Source organism: Microchirus variegatus, assembly GCF_963457635.1.
Source record: "Microchirus variegatus genome assembly, chromosome: 13".
NCBI lineage: Eukaryota > Metazoa > Chordata > Actinopteri > Pleuronectiformes > Soleidae > Microchirus > Microchirus variegatus.
The window spans coordinates 21325756-21341403 of NC_139814.1; the positions used below are offsets into that span (position 1 = coordinate 21325756).

General features: G+C 44.3%; 1 protein-coding gene across 8 annotated transcripts in view; it reads left to right on the forward strand.

Moving 5' to 3' along the window:
- The window catches only part of macf1a (microtubule actin crosslinking factor 1a), a gene marked incomplete at its 5' end in the record, with an annotated part of 197578 nt that overhangs the window by 123761 nt on the left and 58169 nt on the right, over positions 1 to 15648 (forward strand). For all 8 annotated transcript variants that reach the window (XM_083899806.1, XM_083899808.1, XM_083899809.1 and 5 more), the window contains 22 exons: positions 741 to 890; positions 974 to 1207; positions 1298 to 1477; positions 1586 to 1759; positions 1848 to 2015; positions 2770 to 2961; positions 3044 to 3217; positions 3456 to 3579; positions 3898 to 4097; positions 4182 to 4499; positions 4604 to 4770; positions 6954 to 7110; positions 7222 to 7333; positions 8186 to 8248; positions 8733 to 8971; positions 9174 to 9303; positions 10416 to 10615; positions 11074 to 11301; positions 11393 to 11669; positions 12438 to 13036; positions 13116 to 13304; positions 13392 to 13598. In XM_083899806.1, the coding sequence (XP_083755932.1) occupies positions 741 to 890; positions 974 to 1207; positions 1298 to 1477; positions 1586 to 1759; positions 1848 to 2015; positions 2770 to 2961; positions 3044 to 3217; positions 3456 to 3579; positions 3898 to 4097; positions 4182 to 4499; positions 4604 to 4770; positions 6954 to 7110; positions 7222 to 7333; positions 8186 to 8248; positions 8733 to 8971; positions 9174 to 9303; positions 10416 to 10615; positions 11074 to 11301; positions 11393 to 11669; positions 12438 to 13036; positions 13116 to 13304; positions 13392 to 13598 (4482 nt within the window). The remainder of the gene's footprint in view (positions 1 to 740; positions 891 to 973; positions 1208 to 1297; positions 1478 to 1585; positions 1760 to 1847; positions 2016 to 2769; positions 2962 to 3043; positions 3218 to 3455; positions 3580 to 3897; positions 4098 to 4181; positions 4500 to 4603; positions 4771 to 6953; positions 7111 to 7221; positions 7334 to 8185; positions 8249 to 8732; positions 8972 to 9173; positions 9304 to 10415; positions 10616 to 11073; positions 11302 to 11392; positions 11670 to 12437; positions 13037 to 13115; positions 13305 to 13391; positions 13599 to 15648) is intronic.

Here is a 15648-nt window from a genome sequence, read left to right on the forward strand (position 1 = left end):
GGAATCGGAGTGAAACGCTGTGTTTTAAAATGCAGTTTAACAACGATAGAGCTTTTATCTGTCACGCAAGGTTTTGTACACGTTAAATAAAATCCATCTAACATGAGCACAGTTTAATCTTCTAGTGCTAATACACACCATCTCCATCATCCTCTCATCATTTATCCTTTGATAGTGACCCACTGCTGCTCTCGATGCCAGCGCTTTTGCCACAATATGCTCGTCATCACCACCTTCGCTGTTTACCACACCAGGCTTTTTAACGCTTGCGTCTTTGCTCCTCGGCATGTGTCTGTTAACATGTGTGTTTTTAACCTGTTTTGCCTTTTGCTGTTTTCAGATCGCTACTCAAGGAAATCACTCGAGTCGCGGCGGTAACGGCTTGAGATTTGATAGCAGAGCAGCCTCGCTTAAGTTTTTCCCCTCTTGTCTCAGCTGTACACACGAGAGAAGGGGGAAAAAACGCCAAATAAACAAGATACTTGATTGACTTGTCTTTGTTGTTACATTGTGTGTCTCAATGTCTGCCTGTGTGTGTGTTAAGTGTGAACTCTGGACACAATCTGCTCAAAGCTTTGGCAAAATGTGTGCTACACACACACGTTTGGTTTTTGGAAAATAGAAAACTGCTTTCAAAACTGCTAAATCAGCTTCAGAAGATTCTTTATCAGTTTTCCTCACATTTTCGTTCTTTGTGGCTCTTTTTCTCTTGCTCTCCTGCTGTTCTCCATTTTCCTCAGGTGGTCCAACAGCAGAAAGCTGAATGCTCTCAGAAACTAGAAGGCCTCACCATGTGGTTGGCTGGAGCCGCCAGTTTGCTGGCCAGTCAGAAAGCTGGATTAGAGTCGGGCGACGTGAACGTCCTGCAAGAGAAGCAGAAGAAACTGAAGGTAATGAAACTCAAATTTGGAACTTAATGGTCTTTTTAAACTAGTACTAGCATGTCTTATAAATGACAGTGTTTTCTCTTCAGGACGTACAGAAGGACCTCCAGGCGAAGAGCGAAGGCATAGCCGAAGCCATCCGCTCGGTGGAGGATTTGCTGGCAGATCGGGGAGAGAGTCTGAGCCCGCAGGAGAGAGAGAACCTCCAGAGGGCGCTAACGAGAATGAAAGAGCAGTACAGCGCCCTCACAGATTCAGCGAACACGTCTGTGTCTGAGCTGGACACGGCCATCAACGACACTGTCCAGCAGAACACTCAGAGGGTAGGAACAAGAGAGAGAAAATACACAAATACCTACTTTTTAGATGTGTGTTTTGAGTGTTTTAACTCCTCTGCTCCTCTTCTTCTTCAGGCAAAGGCCGAGGAGGAACTCCAAGAAACACGAGGCCAGATTGACTCTCTGCTGACTGACTTGTCCTCCCTCAACCAACCAGACAGAAGAGGAATTCAATCAGTTCTGGCTCAAAGTGTTTGTGATTCACCATTCTCACAGCCAGAGGGCGCCGTCATGTCACACACAGAGACGCTGCAGGTCAGGATTTCTCATCTTGTGCCGTTTTTTGTTGTTGTTGTTTTTTTTACTTTAGCATCTAGCATTATTACCAGCTTCTGACTTACTAACCTTTGACCTCTGGACCAGGCGGAGCTCCAGCAGCTTCAGTCTCAACAGGCTCAGCTTCTTCAAATCACACAGTCCACTCGGTCTCTTTTGGAGCAGCCGGACTCGACGGTTCCTCCCGAAGAGAAGCAGCGACTCCGAGCCGCCCTGGACCAGCTGCAGGCCCAGCACCAGGACAGACTCCAGAGCTGCCAGGTAAATCTGAATCCTTAACTAATCCTTAAAAGTGTCACTAACTAAGATGATGTGAGACACAAGCTTCAGCTGTGTTTGTCTCTTCTAGGACCGTCTGAGGAAGTCAGAGGCTCTGAAGGATGAGTTTACAAAGTTCCTCCAGGAACATGGAAGTCTCTGTGCCTGGCTGGAACAGAATGAGCAGGAGCTCCGTTCCCTGGGGGAAGGAGAAACCGACGCACAAGGACTGAAGGGCAGGCTGGACGAGCACAGAAAGGTACAGGAAGTACACAACGCTGTTAATGCTGTGCAGTTAATCTGTCTTAACCAAGGGATAAGCCGATAAGATACTCAGTATCTGTCCAATATTCATAATTTCAGACAAAGAAAATTTTAAATGTGATACAATACAAAAATCTTAATTTCCTCACAAAGCACATGTATTTAAATTAAAGCAGCTGCAGCATTTAAACCTGCAGTCCAGTATGTGACAAATCGAAGTCAAATGTAATTATATTTCTTATTTTTTAAACAAGTTTTGACAATTTTTTAGGTAGAGAAAATGAAATCATAATGTGTTGCCTGTAGGTGGCGTCAGTTATCCTCTATCTGCAGGTGCTGCAGTTGTGCAGTTGGGTTCTGTTTTTGCCTGAATTGAAAAAGCTGAGAAAAATCCCCTCACTCCATCTTTTCCCAGAAAAAAAACTGCAAAAACTACACTTCACTTTCCCTTTAATTATCCACGGATGATTGAGTTTCCACGCTTGGTCTCCATCCATCCGTCCACATGCCCAGAAACACTCTGATTTACACCCACACCGTCACATTCTCACATCTCCCTTGATATCACATTTTCAGTGTTTTATGTGTTTTTCCTTTCCAATTTTCTCAGAGCCATTGCTGGAATGACCTTCTGGTCACAGCCACACTTTTCACTCACGCTCACAAATAAGTGATCGAGGTTGTTTAATGGACTCTTTTTTTTTCCCCAACTGACCTTTTAAACCTATTATTTTAAACTGTGATTCCAGCTTGCAGAGGATGTGATATGTCACAAAGCGGACCTGCGTTTCGTCTCCATCTCTGGTCAGAAAGTTCTAGACTCTGTTCAAGGAGCTCTGGAGCAGGTTGGCGGTTCTGATCCAGCTCTGGACACCACCAAGCAGCTGGTCACCGACAAGCTACAGGACGCAAACCACAGATACACAACTCTACACACAAAAGTGAGTGAATTCATTCTTTGTAATACATTTGTTCTGTGGTGATGTCTTTGATTTATCTAAACGTCTTTGTTGGCCTGTGCAGTCCACAGATCTGGGTGGTCGTCTGTCCGGCCTGTTGGAGCGCTACCAGCAGCACCAAGACGAGGTCGTATCCCTCCACTCCTGGCTCAGCACTCAGGAACAGAACCAAAGCATAGCCAAGCCCAGCGGGGACACGGACCCACAGAACCTGCAGAACACACTACGACAAGTACAGGTGAGAGGAAAAAGAAAAAGAGTGTCGCTCACGGTCGTCTTTCCCAGCTGTGACATAATCTGCTCACCACAAAGATTCAGTTCAGTGACGTCATTAAAGTCTGAAAGAAGAGAGTTCACTGCTCAAATGGAAAATATGAACCTTGCCTGGATTTATATTATGATTGTATTAAATATTTTTTTGATAGCGAAAATAGAAATGGTTTTATTTTAAATTAAAAAGTGTCTCGTTTCCTCAGCTCCTGCAGGATGAACTGGCAGAGCGCTCTGTGCAGCTGGAGAAGGTGAAGAGAGCAGGCAGAGATCTGGTCAGCACAGATGAATCTCCTTCCCTCAAAGCTGTCGACATCCTCTGTGCTGCAGGTAAATCTGGTCCCTCTGCTTCCAGTCAAATTAATCCCAGGTTTAAATGTGTTTTTTGAGCAGGGGGAGTGTGTGTTTATTGGCATTTTCAAGGGACTTAGGCTCCAAGTGGCATCAGTGGGAAAGAACAAGAAGATAGTAATTGCTCCTTAGTCTTCTGCATTTTTGGCAGTTGTGCAAACTCCTGCATCATTTCCAGCTCAAAACTATGACTCTTTGTTGTCAATGTGTGAAAATCCATGAATGTTCAAATACAGAATAGAGACCACTGTTACTTTGTCATAGAGATCTAAAAAAAGTCTGTCTTGTCTTAATCAGATGGTTTAGAGAAAAGATTTGGATCGCTCTCTGCTTCCGTCTCTGAACGAGCTAAGCAGCTTCAGACGGCCGTGGCTCAGTCCGTCAGTGTGCAGGAGGGCCTGAAGGGTCTGCTCAGCTGGCTGGACCAACTAGTTCTGAAGCCTGGACCGGTGGAGCCCACCACTCAGGCTGTACAAGACGCTCTCACACAAAACCAGGTCGGACTTTAACCAGAGACAAAACATTTTTTTACTTAACTTTAACTGTGCTCTTTAAAGTTCACCCTTCTCCTCTGTCTTCAGAAACTTCGTCAGGAGCTTCTCTCCAGGCAGGGCAGCGTGGAGGCGACGCGGGACTCAGTTTCCAAACTCCTGCAGAGCTCCGATGCTTCCACAGCCTCAGGCCTCCAGGGGGCGTTAGACGAACTGACTCAGCGCTACGCTGCAGCTCAAACCAGCCAGGCCCAGAGAGAATCTGAGCTCAAAACACTGCTGCCCAGACTGGAGAGCTACGAGCGGCTGGGGACCGATCTCCACGTCTTCGCCCAGACTCGACTGAAGGCTCTGAGCCCGGCGGGCCAGCCAGACCGCAGCGTGGACGACTACAGGCAAACCATTGAGGTCAGCAGAAGAACCAGAAGAACTCATATGAATTATATCACCCGAAGGTTTTTTAAAGCCTCCTGAGCTTTATTATAATTTCTGTTTTGTGTGTAATTTCTCAGGAGGTGAGGACGGAGCTGGATCAGGAAGCTGGAACGCTGAAGTCCTTCTGCAGCCTCGGCACAGAGCTCAGCCACGCCGACACCTTCAGTAACACTCACAGCCTCCTGGATAACGTCAGAGGGGTCTCTGACCAGTTCAATCAGCTGGAGGCAAATGTGAACGACAGGTAACAACCATGTGATTCATTATTAGTTCATTGTTTCCTTAATCTTATCAATTAGTTTGGGCCACAAAATGTCACTGTCACACAGGAGCAAAGAAAGCAGAAAGTATTAAATATTTAAGAAGCTGAACATCAGCACAAACCTTTGCCCTTTTGTTTTAGTTAGAAATTCACATTTTAAAAAGGTGATAATGATAGAAAACATAGTTTTCAAGTTTTTAAAATGGCTTCTAAAATTGAGAACTCGGCTGTTAAAATTAATTCCAAGAGAAAAAGAATCCAGTTTCTTTTACACATTTTTTTAATTTCTGTTTCGCCGTCACCAAGTTCACAGAAAAAAGCACAAGATGGCAGCAGATACAAAGGTTTTTTCTAAATGTAAAAGTCTCAAATCAATATTTGTTTTGATTTGATGTTAAAATACGACAGTGGTCAGTCCTTTCAGGATTAAAATCAGCGTTAATCTCACAGAAATGAAGTCACAGACCTAAACACACTGGCACTGCCTCTGCAGAACAAACTGTGCTGCTGGCGTTTTCCAAAAATGTCCTTCTAAATCCGACGCCTTCATGGAGCAACAGTTGCTATGGCGACACTGCTGGACGACGTGTCAGTGAAAAACCAAATTTATCAGCAGGAGGCCGGGATTTTAGATCCTGTCAGACCTGATTAGATTTCTTGGATTATACTGTTCAGATGAATTAAAAGCTCACTGGGCTCTAATCTCAAACATGGGTGCTTTATTTTCGTACTTACTGTAAATGATGTTTTGGTGTTGAATGATGTTTCATAGCAGCTGGTTTCCAGATACTGTACACTCTGTGTGTGTGTATGTGTACTGTTTGTGTGTGTGATGATGAGGCCCTGGAGCTAATTTAAGCAGGACGTGGACGTGGCTCATTGTCCGTCCTATAAACGGCGCTCTCTCTGATAACTCTGGGCCTCCAGTCCCGGCGGAGGAGAAAATAGCAGCGCGATGATAATGATAGCGCTTTCATGCCAGACAGCTTCTCCGAGCTGTTTTGTCTATGGGCGGTCAGCACTTTTCCAGCCGTAGCTTCAGACAGAGATCGCGTATTAAAGAGGCAGAGGTCAAGGCTGTGCTAATGTTGGCTTAGGGCCACTGTGGACCCTGAATACTGGAGTGCTTTGTGTAGTTGTGTGTCTGTGTGTGTGTCTGTCTGTGTGTGTGTGTCTCTGTGTGTGTGTGTGTGTGTCTGTGTCTTTGTGTGTAAAAATAGTATGTTCAAGTGTAAACATGGATTTGATGGCTTTGATATGAACGACGAGCTTTATCTTCTTTATCTTTACCAGTGGTTTTCACCACACACATACAAACACACACACACACACACAGTTTCCTTCTTCTAATGAGTGAATGTAGGCAAGGTGGTTAGGTAGGTAGGTAGGTAGGTAGATAAGGGTAAGGTATGTAGGTAGGGTAGGTATATGTATGATTAGTTAGGTAGGTTCTAACAATTGGCATTACAGCTAGCTAGATACTTAGCAAAGTAGGTAGCTATATACCTAGCAGGCTAGCTGGATACCTAGGAAGGAAGGTGGCTAGGTAGGTAAGGTTATGGTAGGTAAGGTACGGTTAGTTAGGTAGGTTCTGACAATTGGCAATACAGCTAGCTAGATACTTAGCAAAGTAGGTAGCTATATACCTAACAGGCTAGCTGGATACCTAGGAAGAAAGGAAGGTGGCTAGATAGGTAAGGGTGTGGTAGGTAAGGTAGGAATATACCTAGCAGGCTAGCTGGATACCTAGGAAGGAAGGAAGGAAGGTGGCTAGGTAGGTAAGGGTGTAGTAGGTAAGGTAGGAAGGTATGGTTAGCTAGGTAGGTTCTGACAATTGGTAGACAAAGTAGGTAGCTATATACCTAGCACGCTAGCTGGATACCTAGCAAGAAAGGAAGGTAGGTAGTTAGTTAGATAAGGGCATTGTAGTTCGGTAGGTAAGGTACGAAGGTTAGGTAGGTCGATAAGGGTAAGGTAGTTAGTTCGGTTAGGGGTTTGGTAGGTAAGGTAGGTCATTTCCATCACGTTCAACATTCACCATTTTGATTTTTTTTAACATAACACATTTAAAATCCTTCTTGTCACATACAGGAGGAGGCAGAAGTCTGAATATATGTTCCTACGCTATTCCTGTTGCACACAACTCAATTGTTTTCCTAATTCAGGTTTGCTGCCATCCAGTCCTGCGAGCAGCAGCTGCTTCAGTTCCGCGGACTCTCCGGCTCCCTCATCAGGTGGCTTCAGGGAGCACAGGAGCAGCTACCACCCAAAGAGGCAAATGTGAACACCGATAGTCTGCAGAAAAGAGTCCAGCAGCTCAAGGTTTGTAGAATCATTATTATTCTTACCAGAAGTAAAAATGCACAGAACCACCTGTGTTGATTTAAGTGAAAGGGAAAACAAATTGGGTGACACTGTGGTTTGTTTATCCAGGAATTGTTGAACGACTGGGAGTCTCAAGGATCCAGAGTTCAGGACCTCAACAAGACCGGCTCAGAGCTTGAGTCCATCATCATCGACATCACTGCTCCTCAGACCAAAACTGGTAAGAACGAGGACGGTAACACGGTCCAAGGAAAACAAAACCTCCCTCTCCGTTCAAATGACACGTTTTTCCACCAGAGGGTTTTTTTCGTGTGATTTAGGTGAGATTTACAGATGGTGAAGGTGGGAGGGAAATTCAACCTGGGGTTTATAAAACTGTACAACCTGAGAGAGAGAAAACAAATCAAGGAGCAAGGAGGGAAGGAAATGTAGTAAATTAGTATTTATTATCCATTCACTCGTGATCACCGACTCCCATAAGTCGAAGCTGTGATTTAAATAAAGTCATAAAAACTAAAGAGTGCTGCAAACGTCTTAAAGTCTGTTGTCAGTTTTGAGGTTTAAAGGTGTTCTGGGGTTGAAAACGGTCAAAATGTTACAATGTAATTCAGAAAAAAAGTGTGTAAAGTATAGAGAGAGTCTATTCACAAAAAAAACACTATAGTATTTAAAAAAAAAATGTACTAATATATAATCACTTATTGGTGTAGTCCCACTAATTTGGATTCTACCATGTTGCACTTGCAAACTTCCACCCCTAGGTGCCACTAAATCCTTCATACTGGTCCATATAGGAATCATTTTGGAGAAAAATGAGAGTTTAGTTGATGTCTTTAAGTCCATGACCAGAAAGTATTGCTTTAATCTAACCAGAAGTCAAAGTCTGAGGGAAATATAAGGAAAAAATTAAATTCCTGTAGTTGTCCTCCATGTTCTCACTTCTGTTACCTGTTTCCATCACTTGTGTCCAAAGCATTTTGTGTTTTCTTCCACTGAGCTCTTTTTATTTTATTTTGTAAAGTTGTTGTGGGTAGTTGCCGCAGTCTCAGTCAAGCGTGTGTCTTTCTCCCAGGTGCCCCTCACATCAATGGCTCGGCAGGTCCCAGCAGTGTCAATGGCATTCACACCTGCAAAGGTGAGCTCCTCCTCCTCCTCCCCCAGTCTCTTCCTCTAAAAAAGGCGACATCTATTGCCACCTCATCACCAAATTTTTCTCCTTTTATGTTTATGTTGTATACAGTTGTGTCTCCTTTTCTGTCCATGTAAACTATCTTTTATTTTGAAAATGTGTTCATGTTATGAAGCAACATTTGGATCTTATTTAGCTTCTAATACATCCATCCATCCATCCATCCATTATCTACCGCTTTATCCTCCACCAAAGGGTCGTGGGGGGTGCTGTGCCTATCTCAGTTGACATAGGGCGATACCCTGGACAGTTCGGCTTCTAATACAGGCCGTCCCAGTCGACCTGCTCCCCATAGCTGTAGGCAAATGCAAGCTGTAGATCTCATGACCCTATTTCACTCGATTACAGTGGATGTTTTATAAGAAATGTTGTTTCTCCATGTCTGCCCTGGCCGATAATCAACATCTTATCTCACTTGCGGTTCTCTCAGACTTGACGGAGCTCCAGGTCGCCGTGTCTGATGTGAACGGTCGATACGAGACGCTGGGCGGAGACTTGAAAGAGCGACTCGGTCGCCAGCAGGCATCGCTGGAGCTGAGGCAGAAGGCCAGGCAGGGGGCGGACGAGCTCAAGAGCTGGCTGAGCGACAAAGAGCACAGCCTGAAACAGGGACAGACGGCCTCCCCCTCCAAGCCTGAGGTGGTACGTGCCCAGGCCCAACAGAACAAGGTAAAACTCAGTGTGTTTTCTTAACCTTCAAAGCCTCCATGATGCTGTCATAAAGAGTTAATTGCTTTGGGGTAGCTCATTTTTTTGGGGTAACTCTTCTTCAACTCTTCCTTTTTTTTTTTTAGTCCATCTGGTTATTTCATGAATTACAAACTTTTCAAACACCAATTTCATGGTTCAAATGTTCTCCTTTCCTCCCCAGGCCCTGCTCTCTGAGCTGGCTGAGCATTCTGAGAAGGTGGAGGAGCTGAAGAGCACGCTGAGGAAGCTGATCGCCGACAACCCAGATTCTCCTGAAGCTGACAGCTGGAGACGGCAGCTGCAAGAGATAGGTACGTACGTGCGTACAAACACATCTTTAAATGAGCACAAATGTCTGAAGGACAAGGAAGAAAAGAAACTACTGCTGTATCTGATGAGAATAACCTTCTTTCTGGCCAGGAAGATTGTGTGCTTTAGGGTCATAGAATTCAGGAAAGCATAGAAAGCTTATTGTTTAAGAATCTGAGTCAGTCACGTGAAGGTGATATGGATGGAAAACAACACGTTATACAAGTGATACGAACAAACACTGGCCTAGTGTCGCTGAGTTCATGTTAACCTTGTTTGAAAACTGTTGAAATGTTACTGGAGAGGAACAGGTGCTGGAAATGACGAGAGAGAAAACTTTAGAAAATAAATTCAGAGTCATAGTGAAGGATAAACTCCTGTCAAAGACATTTGTGCATTTGTGCACACTTGATATTTTTACCAGCTCTTTATACGAGCCAACAAAGACAGAAATATTTAAAGTGATGTCCAAAATGGAGGTGTTTGCATTTCATCATGTCTTTTCTTAGACACACACACACACACACATACATGCCTAGAACATGAGTCAAAGTGATAAAAGGAGAAAGAAGAAGTGGGAGTAAAAACAGAGGATAAAAAATGTGTGCGTGCGTGTGTGTTGTTTATTTGGTTTTAAATCAAGAATGCTGATTCCTTCACCGCTGATGATGTCATGTTAATATCTGATCACTGATCGTTCGACTCTGAACTTTATAGGACTTTTTTTGGTGTTGTCTTTCAAAAGAAATATGGTTTGAATTAGAAGGAAATGTAAGACAAACGTTAAAACACTAAATATAGTAACAACATGCTAATGGTGTGGTAATCAGTTAGGGAAGTGAAATTATGATAATACCGTCTTTATTTTTACTGCCATTTCCAGCTTGATAAAAACAGTGTTGTAATATGGAGATAATATTACCGTAATAAGAGGATAAAATGAGAAGTTTATGTGTGATACTTCCATATGAAAATACATTAATTATTAAATAACTATCAATTTAGAGTGTAAAAATTCCAAAATGATTGTTATACTATTACCATATTGTGACTGTGCAACCCTTTAAGTTTACTAGAGAAACACGTTTTCATGCTTTATGGTTCATTCCTGCAGACTCCCGCTGGCAGACGGCCAATCAGACGGCGGCTCAGCGGCAGACGGAGCTGGAGACGTGCGCCGACCAACTGGGCAGCTTCGCCTCGGCGGCCAATCAGCTGGGCCCGTGGCTCAGGGAGAAGGAGCTGATGATGAGCGTGCTGGGACCACTGAGCATCGACCCCAACATGCTCAACACGCAGAAACAACAAGTGCAGGTGAGCGGAAAGACACTGACCACAGAGTCGGAGTCGTAATCAATACGACATAGGAAGCAGAATGGTGAAAAAAGAGGATACAAACATTTTAACATTGTTTTAAGTATACTTAAAGCTCCAGTGTGTAACAATTAGCAGGCTTTATTGGCAGAAATTCAATATACTACCTGTTAATATGTCTGTATAAGTGGTAAATCGCTTGAAAATAAAATTAATTTGGTGCTAGAAGCCTTTGAATAAGTCTTTTATGTGTACTTTAGGCTGGGGCCTTGCTTTGCGGAGGCAGCCATCTTGTTTTGTTTCCTACAGTCTAATTTATTTGGAGGAAACAGCAGATAAGAGTGTGCCGTAGTTCTCTGACACGCCTAGAAAAGGGAGTCTTGTTATAATCTGCAGTCTTAACATTGGAAGTTTAGTTTTTCAGGATTTCATCGACACGTTTTCTTCTGTCCTCTCAGTTCATGCTGCGTGAGTTTGAGACTCGGCGGCCTCAGTTTGATGAGCTGACCCAGTCCGCTGAGGGAATCCTCTCCCAGACCTGTGACTCGGCTCAGGACGCTAAAGACCTAGCAGAGGTGCAGACTGAGCTGGGCTCCATCTCACAGCAGTGGGGAGACCTCACAAACAGACTGAGCCAGAGGTCAAACCACATCGACCAGGCCCAGGGAACCAGTGAACGCTACCAGGTAAGACTCTAGTCTGGTTAGAGGTTTACAGCTAACACCGTCACAACGACTAGGAGAATGTTTTGACCTCGTTCCTCTCCCTCTCCCTCAGGCGTTGCTGAGGGACCTCTCCTCCAGTGTTTCCACTCTGAGCGAGAGGCTGGATGCTCAGGCGTCACTGAGCGCTCAGCCCGAGGCGCTGAAACGTCGCCTGCAGGAGACGGGAGAAATCCGCTCGGAGCTGGAGAGACGGCTGAGCGAGCTAGCCGAGGCCGAGAGGCTCTGCCAGGAGCTGAGCGCCATCGTCGCAGAGCCTTACCTGAAGGAGGAGCTGAGTAAACGACTGGAGAGTGTGAGCGCGCCGCTGAGGAGTCTGGAGGAGCGAGCAGGTTTGTCAGACTTTAGTTTCAGTTGTTATGACAGGAAAATCGTGTCTGGATATTTTCCAGACGTTGATGATCGCATATGAATATGAATGCAGCAGGAGATTGTCAGGAAGTGTGTTGAGCACACAGGAGTCAGGACACTTACTTATCCTCCTGTGTTCTCAAATGAACTTGCTTGGATAATATATGGAAGTTTGACGAGCGAGCTGGCAGGAAAAGTTCCAGAAAATGTCCTGAGCAACTGTTACAGACATCTGCATTCTTACAGACGGGCCCACAGGATAATTTTAGGAAAATGTCTAGACTGTAGTGAGTGTCTGAAAGCATTGTTTACATGCAGTGTTTTTTGAGCGCATTAATGCATTATTTTCACTGGAGACGAACACAAACGAGAGTGATGTTGTTGCACCCAGATGAAAATATCTCCTCTTTTTCTTGCATCTCATCTCAGCACATCTGTTGATACTCAAATGCTCAGTATCGATGGATGAGAGAGAAGCAGAAATCCACCAGTGCTTTGGTTTCTATCAAACATTTCTGTTTTTGCTTGTTGTATTTGCTGCTGGGGATTATCTTTACACAGATAACTGACTGTTTTATCACATTTTTTGCTTTAGTGTAACTTAAATTCCTCTCCAGCTTTAATGTGAATATTGTTTTGATTAAAATGAAACAAACCCAGAGAAGCAAATACAACCAAAGCTCTTTTTCTTTGTTTAAAATAGTTTTCCCAGTGTTTATGTTTGTAAAAATATCTTTGCTCTTCTCTAGCTGACGGCCTGTCTCAGCTGCAGGCCGCCCTGTCGTCCACGCAGCAGTTCCAGCAGATGTTCGATGAGTTGCGTTCTTGGCTCGACAAACAGGCCAATGTCAGGGAATCGTGCAGTGACTCGCTGCCCTGTCAGCCAGAGGCCATTCGCTCGCTGCTGGCACAGACAGACGAGCTGCAGCGAGGCATCGCCAGTCAGCGAGGTTCGTACGAGCTGATCCAAGCCGAAGGAGCGTCACTGCTCGCCACTCTCCCCGCGGGAGGAGACGAGCGCTCGGCCCTTCAGTCTCACCTGGGCTCCCTGCGTCAGGACTGGGAGGCCTTAAACCAGAGACTCTCGGAGCGTGAAAGCAAGCTGAAGAACACTCTGAGCAAAGCAGAAACCTACCAGCAGCACAAGGCGGAGCTGAAACCCTGGTTGTCAGACTGTGAGCAGAAAGATGGAGAGATCCAACCGACACTGGATACATCTGCCCTGGATGAAGCCTTGCAGAAGGCCAGAGGTCTCACACTGGACCTGGAGAGACGACAGCCTCTGCTCGAGTCCTTTAACACTGCCGCTGATCAGCTGCTGGAGCAGTGCTGCATTGGGGAGGAGGAGGTATGTAAAGAATCTAAGGTAAAAGACACAAGCCAAGGACAAAACTATGTTGATTTAATTTCAATAAAAACCTGTGTAGGTACGAGATGAGAAGGCCCAGCTGAACCGCAGAGTGGATGGACTGGGAGAGAGGCTCCATAACCGCACCACTCAGCTGGAGGAACTGTCCGGCCGCCTGAAGGAGTTTGAAGAAGGCAGACAGGCTGTGGAGAGGAGACTAGAGGCTGCCAAACACCAGATTGAAGTCCAGGAGGCTCTGGGTCCTCAGGTACTGAACCCACAAACTATGAAACCGTGAAAAAGTCACCAGTCATGTAAGTACAGTAGCGATCATGTGTGTTTGTCTGCTGTGCAGGGCTGCAGTGCCAAGAGTCTGGAGAGACTCCGGTGTCAGCAGGAGAACCTGAGGTCCCTGCAGCCTCAGGTGGTCTACCTCCAAGACCTGGCCCAGGGGCTGGTGCAGGATGCACCTCAGACACCAAGAGGTAGCACTGAGGGCACAGGGAGGCTTCAGCAACAGGCCAAAGACACAGAGGAAGAGTTTGATGACGTCACAGGGAAGGTGAGGAGCAGAGTCTACGTCTTTCGGTTCCCTTCACCTCCCGTCTTTTCAGATTAGAGCAGACACACTGCCCGTATTTTATTACATAGATGACAAAATTTAAATATAACTAAGTCAAAGACAAGATAAGAACAAGTAAAACAATTAAATAATAATAAAACATAGAAACTATGTGTAGGTCTAAAATATGCTACCAGAGTGAGCAAGACACAAAGCTGTTTAGTTCCAGTTTATTTTCCTGTATTTTGTTCCACTTATTTGAAGCTGTTAAGTTATTCATAAACATTTATTCAACATATATATATATATATACATATATGTATATATAATTTGTCAGTAGCTGTTATCAAAACTCTTTTCCAATTAGCCTTGTGAAGAAAGTGGTTTCTGATAGCGATAGTTTATTTACAGTAGTTAAGATCTAAGGTGCAGAGCAAGCTGCTGACCTGAGGTCAGTCATTAAAGCTGCTAATGATCTTGATTTACGTGACCCATATATAATATACTGTTTGAAGCCGGTGAGAAGAGATCGTCTTCCCATCATGCAGCTGTGGAAAAAATAAACAACAGCAGAACACGACAGTTATAAATTAACATGAGCTTAAGACAATTTATTCAAGCTGAGGTGAAGAGATGTACAACTGGGAGAACTATTTATACTGAGGGGTGTGTGGATGTTTTCTAGCATAAACACTGACCTCGTCAGGACCAGTCGTCCTCATGGAGACCAAGACCTGGTCTTAACGAGGCAGAACTGAAGTTCAGGGCTAAGTTTTGTGCTTAGGATAACAGTGTCCAAGTGAATGGAATTGAATATAATGTCCTGAGTAGAATAGCTGCACAAACCTGTGTGTGTATAAGTCTATAGTTAACTGTGAGGACATGTTTTGATTCAAACCTGACATTTTTGCTGGTCCTCACTAATTTAAATGGCTTTTTGTGGCTTAATATTTGGAGAATTGGATTGAAGTTAGGGTTAGATTATGATAATTATGATAATGGGGTAGAGGAGGGTTTCTCAATCCTGTTTCCAGGGACCCACTGCCCTGCATGTTTTTTTTCCCTGCACCAACTGCTCTGCAGAAGCCCAATAACGACCCATTTATATGAAGCAGGTGCAAGGAAACATGTAGAGCAGTGGGTCCCCAGCACCAGGATTGAGAAACCCTGGGTTTAGACTAGAATGCATCATTATGTCTGTGAGTGTCCTCACTAAGACTGCTGTGCATAAGTGCGTGTGTGTGTGCGTGCGTGTGGTTGTCTGGCAGTTGAGTGTCAGTGAGCTGAGACAGAGCAGAACAACTATAGCTCTCAGAAGAGTCCTGGCTATTAGAGTCACACTTGTCATATATGGTCATGGTGGAAATTCGACACTCAATCACCGCGTGAAATGTAAACCGAAGAATTCGGGCCGCCATACTATTACATCTGGTTTGTGCAACACAACCTACGCCGATGTTCCATTTAAGGCCACGTCTATCACAGCAGCTCGTGCTGTACATTAACCCCACGAGGGCCACGTTTTATTTTGAAATACTGACCTAATGTCAGGAGTTTGATTTGAGTCTCCACTGCTCTGACTCTCATATAATCTAATTTTTACTTGCTGTTGTGTTGCATCATCTTCTGATCTGGTTACACGTATCTTTTTTTTCCTCCTGCATCACCACACAAGCTTCTCTTTGTGTGATTCATTTGTGCTGCATTACACAAGAATCCTCATTTTCTTCATATTTACTTTATAGTTCTGTTTTGATAAAAAGCAGCTGCTCCCCCAGGATCTGACTTTTACTTTTTTTGCATGTGATTCCCTGTGTTGTTTATTGTTGCTCAGAATTATGGCTGCAATTTTTTTCTCAATTAATTTATTAGCCATAGTCAGGTTTCCAAAACCTCGCAATAACGACTGTGTTGGCCACAAACCAAAGACATTCAAGGAATGCAATGAGTATTTTTATGTTTTTAATGACTACTTAATCATATCAGCAGTAAAAAACATGCTAGTCACTCAAGATCAAGCACAAAATGGCCGTCCTTGTGCTTTTTTATA